General features: G+C 35.6%; 1 protein-coding gene across 1 annotated transcript in view; it reads left to right on the top strand.

The window, feature by feature from the left end:
* Psmd1 (proteasome 26S subunit, non-ATPase 1) overlaps positions 1-11,662 on the top strand; it is a 90,614-nt gene extending 78,952 nt beyond the window's left edge. The window contains exons 23-25 of the mRNA XM_076866008.1: positions 543-689; positions 9,866-10,021; positions 11,435-11,662. Coding sequence (XP_076722123.1) covers positions 543-689; positions 9,866-10,012 — 294 coding nt within the window. The 3' untranslated portion in view covers positions 10,013-10,021; positions 11,435-11,662. The remainder of the gene's footprint in view (positions 1-542; positions 690-9,865; positions 10,022-11,434) is intronic.
* Positions 11,663-13,358: the final 1,696 nt, after the last annotated feature.

The following is a 13,358-nucleotide window of genomic DNA, read 5'->3' as shown; positions in this document are numbered from 1 at the left end:
GCAGAAAATGAGATATTGGTAGGAGACAAAAAGGCCCTTTCAGGGAAACAATTATAATGTTTAAATAGACCCTCTTATTGGGCGCGGTGGTGCATGCTTATAATCCCAGTGGCTTGGGAGGCTGAGGCAAGAGGATCATAAGTTCAAAGCTAGCTTCAGCAAAAACAAGGCATTAAGCAACTCAGTGAGACCCTGCCTCTAAATAAAATACAAAAAAGGACTGGGAATTTGGCTCAGTGGTTGAGTGCCCCTGAGATCAATCCCAGGTACCTAATAAATAAATAAATAAATGCACTCTCTCTTTATGATTTCTGTTTGTTTAAAAAAAAAAAAAAAAAAAAACTTCTCATCCTTTAAATAAACATTCTCATCCCCAAGCAGAGTTTTCTCCCTCCCTCATGTGAGTTTGGTATCATTTTAGTTGTACTTTCATTATGTTTACCACTACCTTTTGCTCCTAATAGTTACTCAGTAAACATTATTCAGTGATGTGGAACAGAAGTAAGCCTTTATTGAACTGTTTTCCACCCTTTCCCCCTTAGGATGAGGCAGAGAAAAAAGAAGAAAAAGAGAAAAAAAAAGAACCTGAGCCAAACTTCCAGTTATTGGATAACCCCGCGCGAGTGATGCCTGCCCAGCTGAAAGTCCTAACCATGCCAGAGACCTGCAGATACCAGCCTTTCAAACCAGTAAGTTACCACTGGCTCTTAGCTGGAAGAGTCAGTGGAATGTTATCTCTAAGACAATGAAAAATTGATAGAGAAAGAGAAATCTCCAAAACCTTGCAGCAAGGTCAATAGTACTCAAAACTTCCTTTTAGCAAAAGAGAGAACATTCCCCCCTGTTTCATATACATTTGGGGGGAATTTTTTTCATCTTCTGTAAGTCTACAAATTCCTCCTCTTTTCTACTACAGACTTAGGCCATAGAAGTTCCTAATACAGCACAATAATTAGGAACATAGATCACAGAGCCACACATACTGTCTTATAGAGTTGCTATGTTATTTTTTTTTAATATATATATATATATTTTTTTTAGTTATGGATGGACACAATTATTTGTTTATTTATGTGCAGTGCTGAGAATCAAACCTAGTGCCTCACACATGCTAGGCAAGTGCTCTACCAATGAGCTACAACCCCAGCCCTTAGAGTTGCTATGTTATTTTAAATGTTTAGTGTTTAATAAAAATTTATTTTAAAAAAATGGAAAGAAACAAATATAGCGCAGTAATGACAATAAATAAAAACTGTCCCTGAGGAAGCCTAGACATAAGCAGGCTAAACCAACTACTTAAATGTGTTCAAAGAACTAAAGGAACTGTGTCTAAAGAAATAAAAGAAAATGTAAGAATGATGTTTTACAAATAATATCATTGAAGAGATAGAAATTATAAATTATTAAAATTATAAATTATAAAAATATAATATAAAATTATAAATTATAAAAATAACCAAATAGAAATTCTGGAATTGAGAAGTACAATAACTATAATGAGGAATTTCCTAGAGAGCTCAACAGATTTGAGTATGCAGCATAAAGAATGACAGACTCAGACTGGGGTTGTGGCTCAGTGATAGACCACTTGCCTAGCATGTGTGAGGTACTGGGTTCAATCCCCGGCATCACATTAAAAAAAATAATATTGTGTCCATCTACAACTAAAAAATTAAAAAAAAAAAAAAAAAAGAATGACAAACTCAAAGATAGGTCAATTGAGATTATCTCCTCTGAAGACCACAAAAAAAAAAAGATGAAGCAAAATTAACAGAGCCTCAGAGACCTATGAAACACTATAAACCATACTAACACATAATTGGAAGTAAGGAAAGAGAAGATGGAGAAAAGGGTAGAGGAATATTTGAAGAAATATCTGAGAGCTTCCCCATTTTTGATGAAAATCGAGTTGGTACATTCAAGCTCAGTCAGTTCTAAATGATAAACTCAAGAAATCCACACCTACACACATACTAACCAAACTGTTGAAAACCAGGGACTCTTGAAAACAGCAAGAGAGAAGCAACTCATCATGTACAAAAAATCCTTAATAAGATCAGAAGATGATTTATCATTAGAAACCTTATCAACCAGAAGACCCTGGCATGACATATTCAAATACTGAAAGAAAAAGACTCAGCCAAAAATTCTGTGTACTAAAATACTACCCTTCAGAAATTAAGGAGAAATTAAGATATCCTCAGATGAACAAAAAATTTGTTGTAGGCAATCCTTATAGGAATAAAGGGAACCTTTGGGCTGGTATTAAAGGACATTAGATAATAACTTATATCCATGTGAAAAAACAGAACACTAGTAAATGTAACTAAATAGGCACTGCATGTAGATAAATAAAGAAAATAAAGGTCCATCAACAAGTAAAAACTTTTTTTTTTTAAAGAGAGATAGAATATATGCATTTTTTGTTTTTCTCTTTTTTCTCCTATCTGATTTAAAAGACTTCTACATAAAACAGTAATTATAACTAAATTGGTGGTGATGTGTACACAATATGTAAAGGTGTAATTATACATTATAATAATAACACAAAGGAATGAGGGAACGTTAAATTAGCATTAGTTATACTAGAGATGGTAATTATAATCCTGAGACTTAAGAAAATTACTCAAAAATATAAAGTAAAATAACAAGGGGACAGACATGATGTAATCCCAGCAGCTTGGGAGACTGAGGACAGAGGATGACAAGTTCAAGGGAGACCAAAATAGTAATAATAATATATAGTGAATAAAAGATTTTTCCCAGCTACTCAAGAGATTGAGGCAGGAAAATCACTTAAACCCAGGAGTTAAAGGCTAGCCTGAGCAACACAGTGAGACCCTGTCACAAAAGAAAAAAAAAAAAAAAATGTTTTTGTAATTTAAAGAAATGTGAAGCCAGATGTGGTGGTGTGTTCCTATAATCCCAGAGACTGGGGAGGCTGAGGCAAGGGGGCAGCAAGTTCCAGGCCAGCCTCAGCAAGTTATCAAGGCCCTGCCTGTCTCAAAACATTTAAAAAGGTCTGGGGATATGGCTCAGTGCCCTTAGGTTTAATCCCCACTACCAAAAAAGAAAAAGGAAAAAGATCTCAAATAACCTTCCCTCTTAAGAAAATAGAAAAGGAACTAGTAGTTAAACCAAAATCAAGGAGAAGGAAGATGATAAATATTAGAGGATAAATTAATGAAACATTGAGAAGACCAAAAGTTGTTTGTTTTTTAATCAGGAAGGAAAAGGGATATTATGACCAACCTTACAGAAATAAAAAGAACTATAAGGAGCTGGGTGCAGTGGTGCACACTTGTAGCCACAACTGCTCTGAAGGTTGAGGCAGGAGGAACACTTGGCCAACCTGGAGAACACAGTAAGACCCCATTGTAAAAAATAAAAAAGAAAGAATTAAAAGGGAATACATGAGCAGCTGCGTATAAATAAGTTTGATAGCCTAGATTAAATTTTCTAATTCCTAGAGAAACACAAACTATAAAAAATGACTGTAGAAGTAGGAGGGGCTAGGGTTGTGGCTCAGCAGTAGAGCACTTTCCTAGTATGTGTGAGGCACTGGGTTCAATTCTCAGCACCGCATATAAATACATAAACAAAATAAAGGGTCCATCAATAACAACAAAAAGAAATAGATAAATAGATATAAATAAATATATATTTTTTAGAAGAAATGAGAGATCTGAATATACTTAATAATGAAGATGTTAACAGAAATCAGAAAATTTCTTACAAAGAATTAAAGACAGAGTGCTCACTGGTGAAGTCTATCAATGTTTAGAAACAAAAAGTTAATTCCAGTCTTTCACAAACCATCTTTAAAAGTAGAACAGGAGGGGCTAGGGATGTGGCTCAAGCGGTAGCGCGCTCGCCCGGTGTGGGTGCTGCCCGGGTTCGATCCTCAGCACCACATACAAACAAAGATCTTGTGTCCGCCAAGAACTAAAAAATAAATATTAAAAAATTCTCTCTCTCTCTCTCTCTCTCTCTCTCCCCCCCCCACTCTCTCTTTAAAAAAAAAAAAAAGTAGAACAGGAACTCATTTTGTGAGGCTATTATTATCTTGATTGTAAAGCCAGACAAAGAAAACAAAAGAAAATTATAGACTGATCACCCATATTCATTGATTAAAGGATGTCAGTATTCTTCAGTTTTCCAGGTGTGGTAGCACATTCCCAGTGACTTCAGAATCAAAGGTAGGAGGGTTGCAAGTTCAAGGCCAGTCTCAGCAACATAGTGAGACCTTATCTCAAAATAAAAAGGGCTGGGAATGTAACTCAGTGCCAGAGCACACCTGGGTTCCATGCCAGTGCTGGCGGGCAGGGGGATCCTCAGTTTGACCTATAGATTTAATACATCCTTGTCAAATTCCCAGCTATCATTTTTGTAGAAATGGACAAGTTGATTCTAAAATTCATATGGAAACACAAGACATCCAGAATAGCCAAAAGAATCTTGAAAGAGAAGAACAAAGCCAGGCGTGATGTTGCATGCCTGTAATCCCAAGGGCTTGGGAGGCTGAGGCAGGAAGATTGTGAGTTCACAGCCAACCTCAGCAATGGCAAGGCGCTGAGCAACTCAGTGAGAGCCTGTCTCTAAATAAAATACAAAATAGGACTGGGGATGTGTCTCAGTGGCTGAGTGCCCCTGAGGATACCCCCACCAAAAAAAAAAAAAAAAAACTGAAAGAATTACTTTTCCCAATTTTAAACCTTTCTACAAAAGAACAGTACTCAAGACATATGTGATACTGTTATGAGGATAGACATATAGAGCAATAGAATTTAATTGAGGATCCAGAAGTAAACTCATATATTTATGGTTGGTGGGTTGGTTGATTTATTTTGACAAGGGTAATAAGATCATTCAATAAGGAAAGGGTTTTTTCCTCCAAGAAGTGATGCTGGAATAATTTTCTACTCACTTGTGAAAGAAAGAAGTCAAATCCCTACCTCACATCATATATAAAAATTAACTAAATGAAACAAAGAGCTAAAAGTATAAAACTTTCAGGGGAAAAAAAAAGAATAATAATTTTCATGACTTTAGGCATTGTTTTCTTACAGGATACAAGTTGAATATCTCTTATCCAAAATCCTGGGACCAGAGTGTTTTGGATTTTGGAATATTTGTATATACATGATGAAATATCTTGGAGATGAGACTCAAATCTAAACAAAATTTTTTTTTCACGTGCACCTTATACCTATAGCACAAAGGTAATTTTTGACAATATTTTTAGCACTCCCGCCTTTTTACTGCAACCTATCACATGTGATTAAGTATGAAGTTTCCCACTTGTGGTATTACTCAGTCAGATTTGGGAGTAGTTCGGATTTTTATATTAGCAATGATTGACCGTACATATCTAAGGCAACAAACCAAAGAAAAAGGAACAAAGGATGGATTTGACTTTATCAAATTAAAAACTGTGTGTATTGGGGCTGAGGTTAGCTCAGTGGTAGAGCGCTTGCCTCGCATGCATAAGGCCCTGGGTTTGATCCTCAGCACCACATGAAAAAAATAAACAAGGTAAAAATAAAGATATTGTGTCCATCTACAACTAAAAAATATATTTAAAAAAAAAACAAACAAACTGTGTGTGTTTGGTCCTGTGGATAAATCTAGAGCCTTGCACATGTTAAGCAAACTACCACTGATCTACATCCTCAGCCCTTCAATTCAAAACTTTTGTGCTACAGAGTTCCCAGCAAGAAAGTAAAAAGACAGTGGGACAGGAGGAAGTATTTTCAGGTCATATACCTGATAACACCACTGTGTCCAAAATATACAAAGAACTCTTACACTGTGTCCAAAATATACAAAGAACTCTTACAATTCAACAACAACAAAAAAAGGAAACCTAATTTATAAACACAGAAATTTTTGGTTTTTGTTGGGAATTTGTGCACCCCAGCTTCAAATGAGCAAATTATTTAAATAGGCATTCGCCAAAGAAGATTCAAGTGACCAATAAGCATGTGAAAAGATGCTTAATATCACTAGTTGTTAGGGAAATGCAAAACAAAACCACAATGACATGCACAAGGCCCTAGGTTCAACCACAATGACATCATACCCATTTGGTCTATTAGGAGATTCAAGTAAAGTTTTAGACCATTGAGAATTAGAACACTTTAAAAATGAATTTATATTGTTTGCAGAGATATAGGAATTTTAATTATTATATCCACTGTGGAAAACAGTTGGGCAGTTTCTCAAAAAGTAAAAGTAATCTTACCATATGACCTAACAGTTCTATTCCTAGGTGAAACGAAAACTCTATTAGTGCACAATAAAAAAAATATGCAAGGAGGGGCTGGGGTTGTGGCTCAGTGGTAAAGTGCTCACCTAGCATATACAGGGCACTGAGTTCGATCCTCAGCACCACATAAAAATTTTAAAAAATAAAGGTATTGTATCCAACTACAACTAAAACAAAATATTTAAATATTATATATTAAATAAATATATATGTATATTATATATATATACACACACACACATATATGCAAGGAATTAAAGAACTATGTTTATACAAAAACCTATACAATAATGTTTGTATCAGCACTTTCATAGTAGTAAAAAAAATTCATCAGCTTATGAATGAATAATGTGATATATGACTAGAATAATATTCAGCCATTAAAAAAGAAAAACATACTGGGTGCTGGGGATGTAGCTCAACTAGTAGCGTGCTTGCCTCTCATGCACAAGACCCTGGGTTCAATCCCCAGCACTGCCAAAAGAAAAAGAAAAACATACAGATACATGCTATCGTGTGTGCAAACGTGGAAAACATGCTAATGAAAGAAGCCAGACATCAGAGGTCAGATGTTGTATGATCTTCTTTATAAGAAATATTCAGAATAGGCAGATCTGTAGAGAGAGATAAGTTGTTGTCAGGGTCTAGAAGAGAATGGAGGGTGGCTGCTAATGAGTACAGGGTTTCTTGTACATTGTTGTAGGTGTTCTTGAATTAGATCATGGATGTGGTTGTGCAGATTTGTGAATGAACACTTTAAAAATGAATTTTATGTTGTGTGAATCATATCTCAGTTTGAAAATGGAAAAGACTACCTCTGTGAATGTACAGTGAAGAAAGGGGTGCCCAGTGACTCACCCCCACCCTCAGTGACAGGTTCAGAACCTTCTCAGGAGGTTCATTGGAAAGTTGGGTAACATTCCTGCTCTCCTCCCTTTGCATCTTAAAGCAAAGGTGAAGAACTTGGCAGCAGGAAGTGTTCCATGGCCTGTGTCTTCAGTTGTCATCAGTGTTCCCAGAGAACAGAGTATCTTATTTTCTGTTTAAAGATGGTGAACTTTCTTAGGAACATAAAGAGTGTTTATAAATCTAAACAGTGTAGAGCTATAAATAGTTCTTTCTATATGTTGATTTTATTGCAGGATTTGAGTTGGATTATTTCATTCCTGTTAAGACTGAAGTAGTAGTAATAACCTAGAGGCTACATTATTTCCAAAAAATACGAAGTCATCTTATGAACATGGATATTTTTTCCTGTTTAATAGAAGATTTATCTCCATTTGGTCCATTAGGAGACTCAAATAAAGTTTTAGACCATTGAGGATTAGAACAGTAGTTATATACTTTGATTGTTCCTGGGGAATAAAGGCAGAGTCTTCATAAAATGCATCCTTTTCAAGGAAAAAAAAAAAAAAAAAACTTTTATCTTTTTTTGGTAGTACTAGCATGCCAGGCAAGTGCTATACCCCTGAGCTACATCCCAGACACACACACACACACACACACACACACACACACACACGCACCTTGTTTTTGGTGTCAGGGATTGAATCCAGGGCCACTTAACCACTGAGCCACACCCAAGCCCTTTTTTATATTTTATATTTTATTTAGAGCTGAGTTGCTTAGGGCCTCACTAAATTGCTGAGGCTGAGCTTGAACTCATGATCCCCCTGCCTCAGCCTCCTGAGCTGCTGGGATTGCAGGTGTGTCACCACAGCCCAGCCCTTTTTCAAATCTTATTTTGAGAAGGGTTCTCAGTAAGTTACCTGGGCTGGCCTTGAACTTGTAAGCTGCCTGAGTAGCTGGCATTACAGGCATGTGCCACTGGGCCTGGCAAGAAAATCAAACTTTTTTTAAGGGAGAAAGTTGTAGATTAATGTGTGTAGATGTGTGTTTTGGGAGAAGGGAAATAGTTTAGGGATTCATGAAGGCATACAGTTTTATAGCATGACAGGGCAGAGTCCTGATGAGTGAAAATCAGATTAGGTCCAACTGCAGAGATGCTCATACATATGAGAATCATCAGACTAATGTGCTCATGCTGCTTTTCCTTCCCAGTAATGTCCTTTGGTAGAATATGCTCTTTCCAGATGTGCCTTGCCACTGTTGACTAATTTAATTACAGAGAGCAGCTTTCCATTTCCTTTGACACAGGCAAGCAAATAGAATATGATTAGCACACAAGAGATGGGTGAATAGTTTGGTGTTTGGATTTACCTTCTGCTAATACACTGAGAGAGGCTTAATAGAATTGCTGCTGCTGACTCCTTTCTTTTTATTTCCCATCTGGTTTTTCATTGGCTTGCATTATAGGGCTTTATAGATTCACATGAAAACCCTCAGATATCTATGGTATTTGTATTGTTTTCTCCATCATTCTGGAATTGCTAGAGAAAAATTCGGCTTTTCTTTTATAGATTCTTTGTCTAAAATGTGTCCATCTCACCAACAGTGTAGATTAAACTAGGATCTTTCTCAAACTTCAATGTATTCAATATCAATTGGGGATCTTGTTAAAATACTGATTCTGATCATCCGGAGTGGGGCCACCTTTTCTGCATATTTAGCAAGTTACCAGGTAATAATGATGCTACTGGTCCAAGAACACTTATCTTTTCTTTTTTTGTTTCTTTGTTTTTGTTTTGTTTGTTTTTCCTTGTCATTGAAAGTGATTTTTTTTTTAAATATATTTTCTAACCTGGAAAGAAAACTTACCCCTTTTTCAGCCCCTTTCTACATACAAAACCACAAACTCAAAAATTAAGCGAAATTTCCAACATAAAGTTTAGTATTTATTACATATATTTACAGAGTACTTACTGCTTCATAAGCAAACAAACTAAATCTCTTCTCAGTGCTGTTTTAAAAATAATTGTGCATTTTTATGAAGATTTCTAATAGCACTAAAAAGTAATTCCACAGAATTTTTCAAAACCTTATCTCTGACTGGTGGAGTTTTAAGTATTTTAAGATTGCTATTTTACTTGCTATTTCTCTGGATATTCTAATGTTTGTAAAATGAACATATTTGGGGGTAATGAATATAATACATACAAAGGGACTATAAAAGAAATGAAATAATAGGGATGCTATTATAAAACTGGAAATATTTTATGATATGATAAATATTTTTTATTTAGAAATTGATGTTTTTCAGACTGTTTCTACTACATAGGAGATGGCAAGACAGATGATAACCATCTTCCCAGAGTTACCAAGTAGCTTGCCACAGTTGTACTTTCTTGGTTCCCAAAGTAGATTCCAGATGCTCCAATTCCTAGAAGAACACTATCTGGATTAGGAAGGCATTAGAATGACATATTGGGACATTAAGCATTCTACTAGTAGCCATACTTCCCTGTAGCTGGGAAGTTCTGCTATTGAATTGGGATACAGCATCCATATAGAGCAGCAGCAGGGGTTATATCATCCAGAGACACTGCGCTAAACTTACCAGTACTCCTTAGAGGTCACAGTGATCTTTATCCTAGTATAGTTCCAAGTAGTTTAAGGTACACTTACCAAGTTAGAGCTCCATGGAACATCTTGAAATATTAGTGGAGCTTATGCTGCTTCACTCCTCTGTGCTTACAGCTCTCTATTGGAGGCATCATCATTCTGAAGGACACCAGTGAAGACATTGAAGAGCTAGTAGAACCTGTGGCAGCACATGGCCCGAAAATTGAAGAAGAGGAGCAAGAGCCAGAACCCCCCGAGCCATTTGAATATATTGATGATTAAGAACCAGAGGTGAGCATTTAACAAAATTATATTTATGAGGGGAAACCTCTTTGTTAAGACTTTTAAAATGTTTTGTGTAAGGACGTTGTTTTACTTCTTTCTCTTCTTTTGTGCTTGGCCCTTGTTGACCTAAACAATATTAAACTTACCCTTTTTTCAGCCCCTTTCTGCATACAAAACCACAAACTCCCTTTTTCTTTGACTCTACTCTGTAGTATTCTACCACTGTTATTCAAAGTGGCTGCTCTGCACACTATTTTTAGAAGTTCATAGGGAGATATAGTGGTTGTTCCCGAATGTGCAACTACTCAGTACTTCTTTTATCCAGAAAAACTATTGAAAATAGTCAGCTGAACTGTGCAGTTTGCTTAGTGATGGCATTGATGTACATGCTGTATAAGCTGCTTGTGGACCAGTCACAATTTGTGGGCCAACATTGGTCCATAGATCACACTTTTGAGTAGCACAGGTGTAGACTTCTCCCTGATTCTTTTCTGACTCTCTTGGCAATACTTTTGGCACTAAATTTAATATTTGTTTATTCAATGGAGCTATTAAACATTTAGTGTACATAAGAATTGCTACTTTTAGGGATTTTGGTATCAATTAGACAATACCACAGAGCTTTATCCAGCTGAAAAATGTGATAATGCCAGTGTTTTGACAGTGTCGAAGAGGGTCTTTTGATTTGGAAGATTGGAATAACCTGCATGAAATTGTCACTCTTAATTCCTCCATTTCTTTTTAATAGTCAACATACATTTGAAGACATCTATATGAATGACATGTAATCAGGTTTCTCTAATTCCTCTAAGCTATTTTTATTCCACTCTAAGGAAAGCAGGAACAGTGTCATTTATTACAGTATGACAAAATTTAAAAGTACATTTGAAGGTCTGGTTGCAAATTTAGCATGGTCAGCGTTACACATTGACTAGCAATTAATGAAAACTTTATAGAAATCTTTAAATATTAAACAAATACTCTACCACAGATGGAAAAACATTCATGCCTCAGGAGAATATGCATTACAGAGAGATTTATACTAACTTCTCTGCCACCTAAGCTTGGTTTTGAAAATTATCTTTCAGCTTGATGGTTTCCTAAGTTTTACCCATCTACCACGTGACAGTGTGGATGTGATGATCCTTCACAGAATTGAGTTGACTCATGGTAGCCCCTTTCAGCTTTTCGTAATACCTACTGATGATGTGTTTTGGTACATACAAAATGGCTTAGAGGTGTACAGCTGGAAATTGAATTTTTCTTACTTTTTCAAAGGATAAGAATATTCCATCTGTTGGGAATTTAAAAACTTGGTATCTTGCCACAAACTGTCATACTAGGATCACAGAAGCAGGTTTGGGGGCTTTTTAAATAAAAAATAATGCCAGCTTCTACCACATCCCTTTCCCTTTCCAGGATCTCATTTGCTCATCCAAGGATGACTCTCCAGGCTCATATTGGAAATGCCTATGCAGAAGTTCTTCTGAGATCTGTTACTCACTGCATGTATCATTGCCTCTGTGCTGACCTAAAGAACCTTGACTCCAAATCTTTGGTTGAAAAGAAGATGTATGACTATTTAGTGTGCTCTTTCACAGAACTTGGTTTTCAAATAAATATATTAAAATCTCCAGATGGACAAGACTTTCATTGGTTTGTTTTCAGCCTGGGTTTTAAAATAAATCCAATTACCCACCATGGAATGCGAATTCTACATCCAAAGGCTAATATTTAATGTGGTAGGATGAGTATCCATGATTTTTATATTGATGAAAAACAAGCTGTTCATGAGTTATAAACCATTTAAGGAGGTTTAGGCTTGTGTGTGACTCTGATACTGTTTTTTCCCTGTACTCACTCATCTTTTCTCCTTAAGAAATAAATACATTTTAAACCATTTGGAGATCATGGAAAACTTAAACCATATTCAGCATCCCCAGAATTCTCTGCAATTTTTAATGGGATGGAGGGGAGTGCTTTCACTTATTGAAGACCTTTTAATGACCCAAGAGAAGAAACTTCTGAAAAACAGCCTTTGCTTATTTTTTGTTGATCCTGTTAAGGGCAATAAGTAGAGATGATTTTGTTTCATTTAGCCACAGGATCTGATAATGTAACTTTTTTCCTTATCCCTTAGCCACTTTTTTCATGTTTTTTTAATTGAATTTAATTTTAAAACAATACAGAGATTTAAAGCATATGCAGTTTTGTTAATTCACAATGGGGGGGGCAGAGCTAGGAAGAACAGAGGTACTTTAGATAGAGGGGAGTGAAGAGAGGTGAGACATTATTATCTATGTGCATATATAACTGCATGACCAATGTGATTCTACAACATGTACAATCAGAAAAATGTGAAACTATACTCCATTTACATATGATAGATCAAAGTGCATAAATGTATGCTACTATCATGTATAACTAATTAGAACAAATTAAAAAAAAATTAAAAAGCAAAAAAAAATAAATAAATAAAGCATATGCAGTTTAATGAATTTTTGTAAGTACAATAATTTTAATTTCTACATTATCAGGACTTTCATGAGTGTTAGGGTTTTAGAATAAGCAAGCAGGGTCATCATGGCTAACAGTTACTCATTTCATTTTCTAGCACATGAAATGGATTTCTCACATCTATTTAGGACATAGTTGAATAAGAGCTGAACTTGAAAGGTTTTGTATTTTTGTGTTGTTATTTTGTGTTTTGGTCTTCAATTACATATTTTTAAAAGTAGGTAACTTTGAAAATTTTACATGAATGACATGTGGTTCTTACCTTGGTTCTTTGACTTCCTAATTGAAGTCATAGCCAACAACTATTTAATGTAGAAATTAAAATTATTGTTCTTACAAAAATTCATAACAATGAACAACTGTTCTTAAGAGAAATAAACCCCTGGATAGATCAGCCCTAATGCATTTATCTGCCACAGCCTTCTTGATAGGACTAGGTCTAAAGGTTATTGATCCCCAAGGATAGCACCACTTGGTTAATTTCATTGTGTCCCCTCCTTCGTAAATTCCTTGTTTCCTCAATATCAGATGATTCTATAAAAGAGATTATCTCATTTCCTAGCCTCTCATTAGATGAGTCCTTCCTGTTCAAGCTCCTTAATATTGCTTGCATTTTAGACAGTTATCTCATACATTTCCCTTAATACACAAAATATTCAAAAAACAGAAACCTCACAATGATGTCACTGTCCAAACTTGAGTAGACTAGGGGGGGTGATACCTTCACTGGCCTCCTGCCAAAGTTAAAACATTTTTTGTTATTTCGATCTATTATTCTTTTTAGAAAGAATAATAGATTGAACTTCAGGGAGTAGTCAGCACTAGT

Source organism: Callospermophilus lateralis, chromosome 9, assembly GCF_048772815.1.
Source record: "Callospermophilus lateralis isolate mCalLat2 chromosome 9, mCalLat2.hap1, whole genome shotgun sequence".
Taxonomy (NCBI): domain Eukaryota; kingdom Metazoa; phylum Chordata; class Mammalia; order Rodentia; family Sciuridae; genus Callospermophilus; species Callospermophilus lateralis.
The sequence above is the reverse complement of the archived record's forward strand: the minus strand, read 5'-3'. Positions and strand labels throughout refer to the sequence as shown.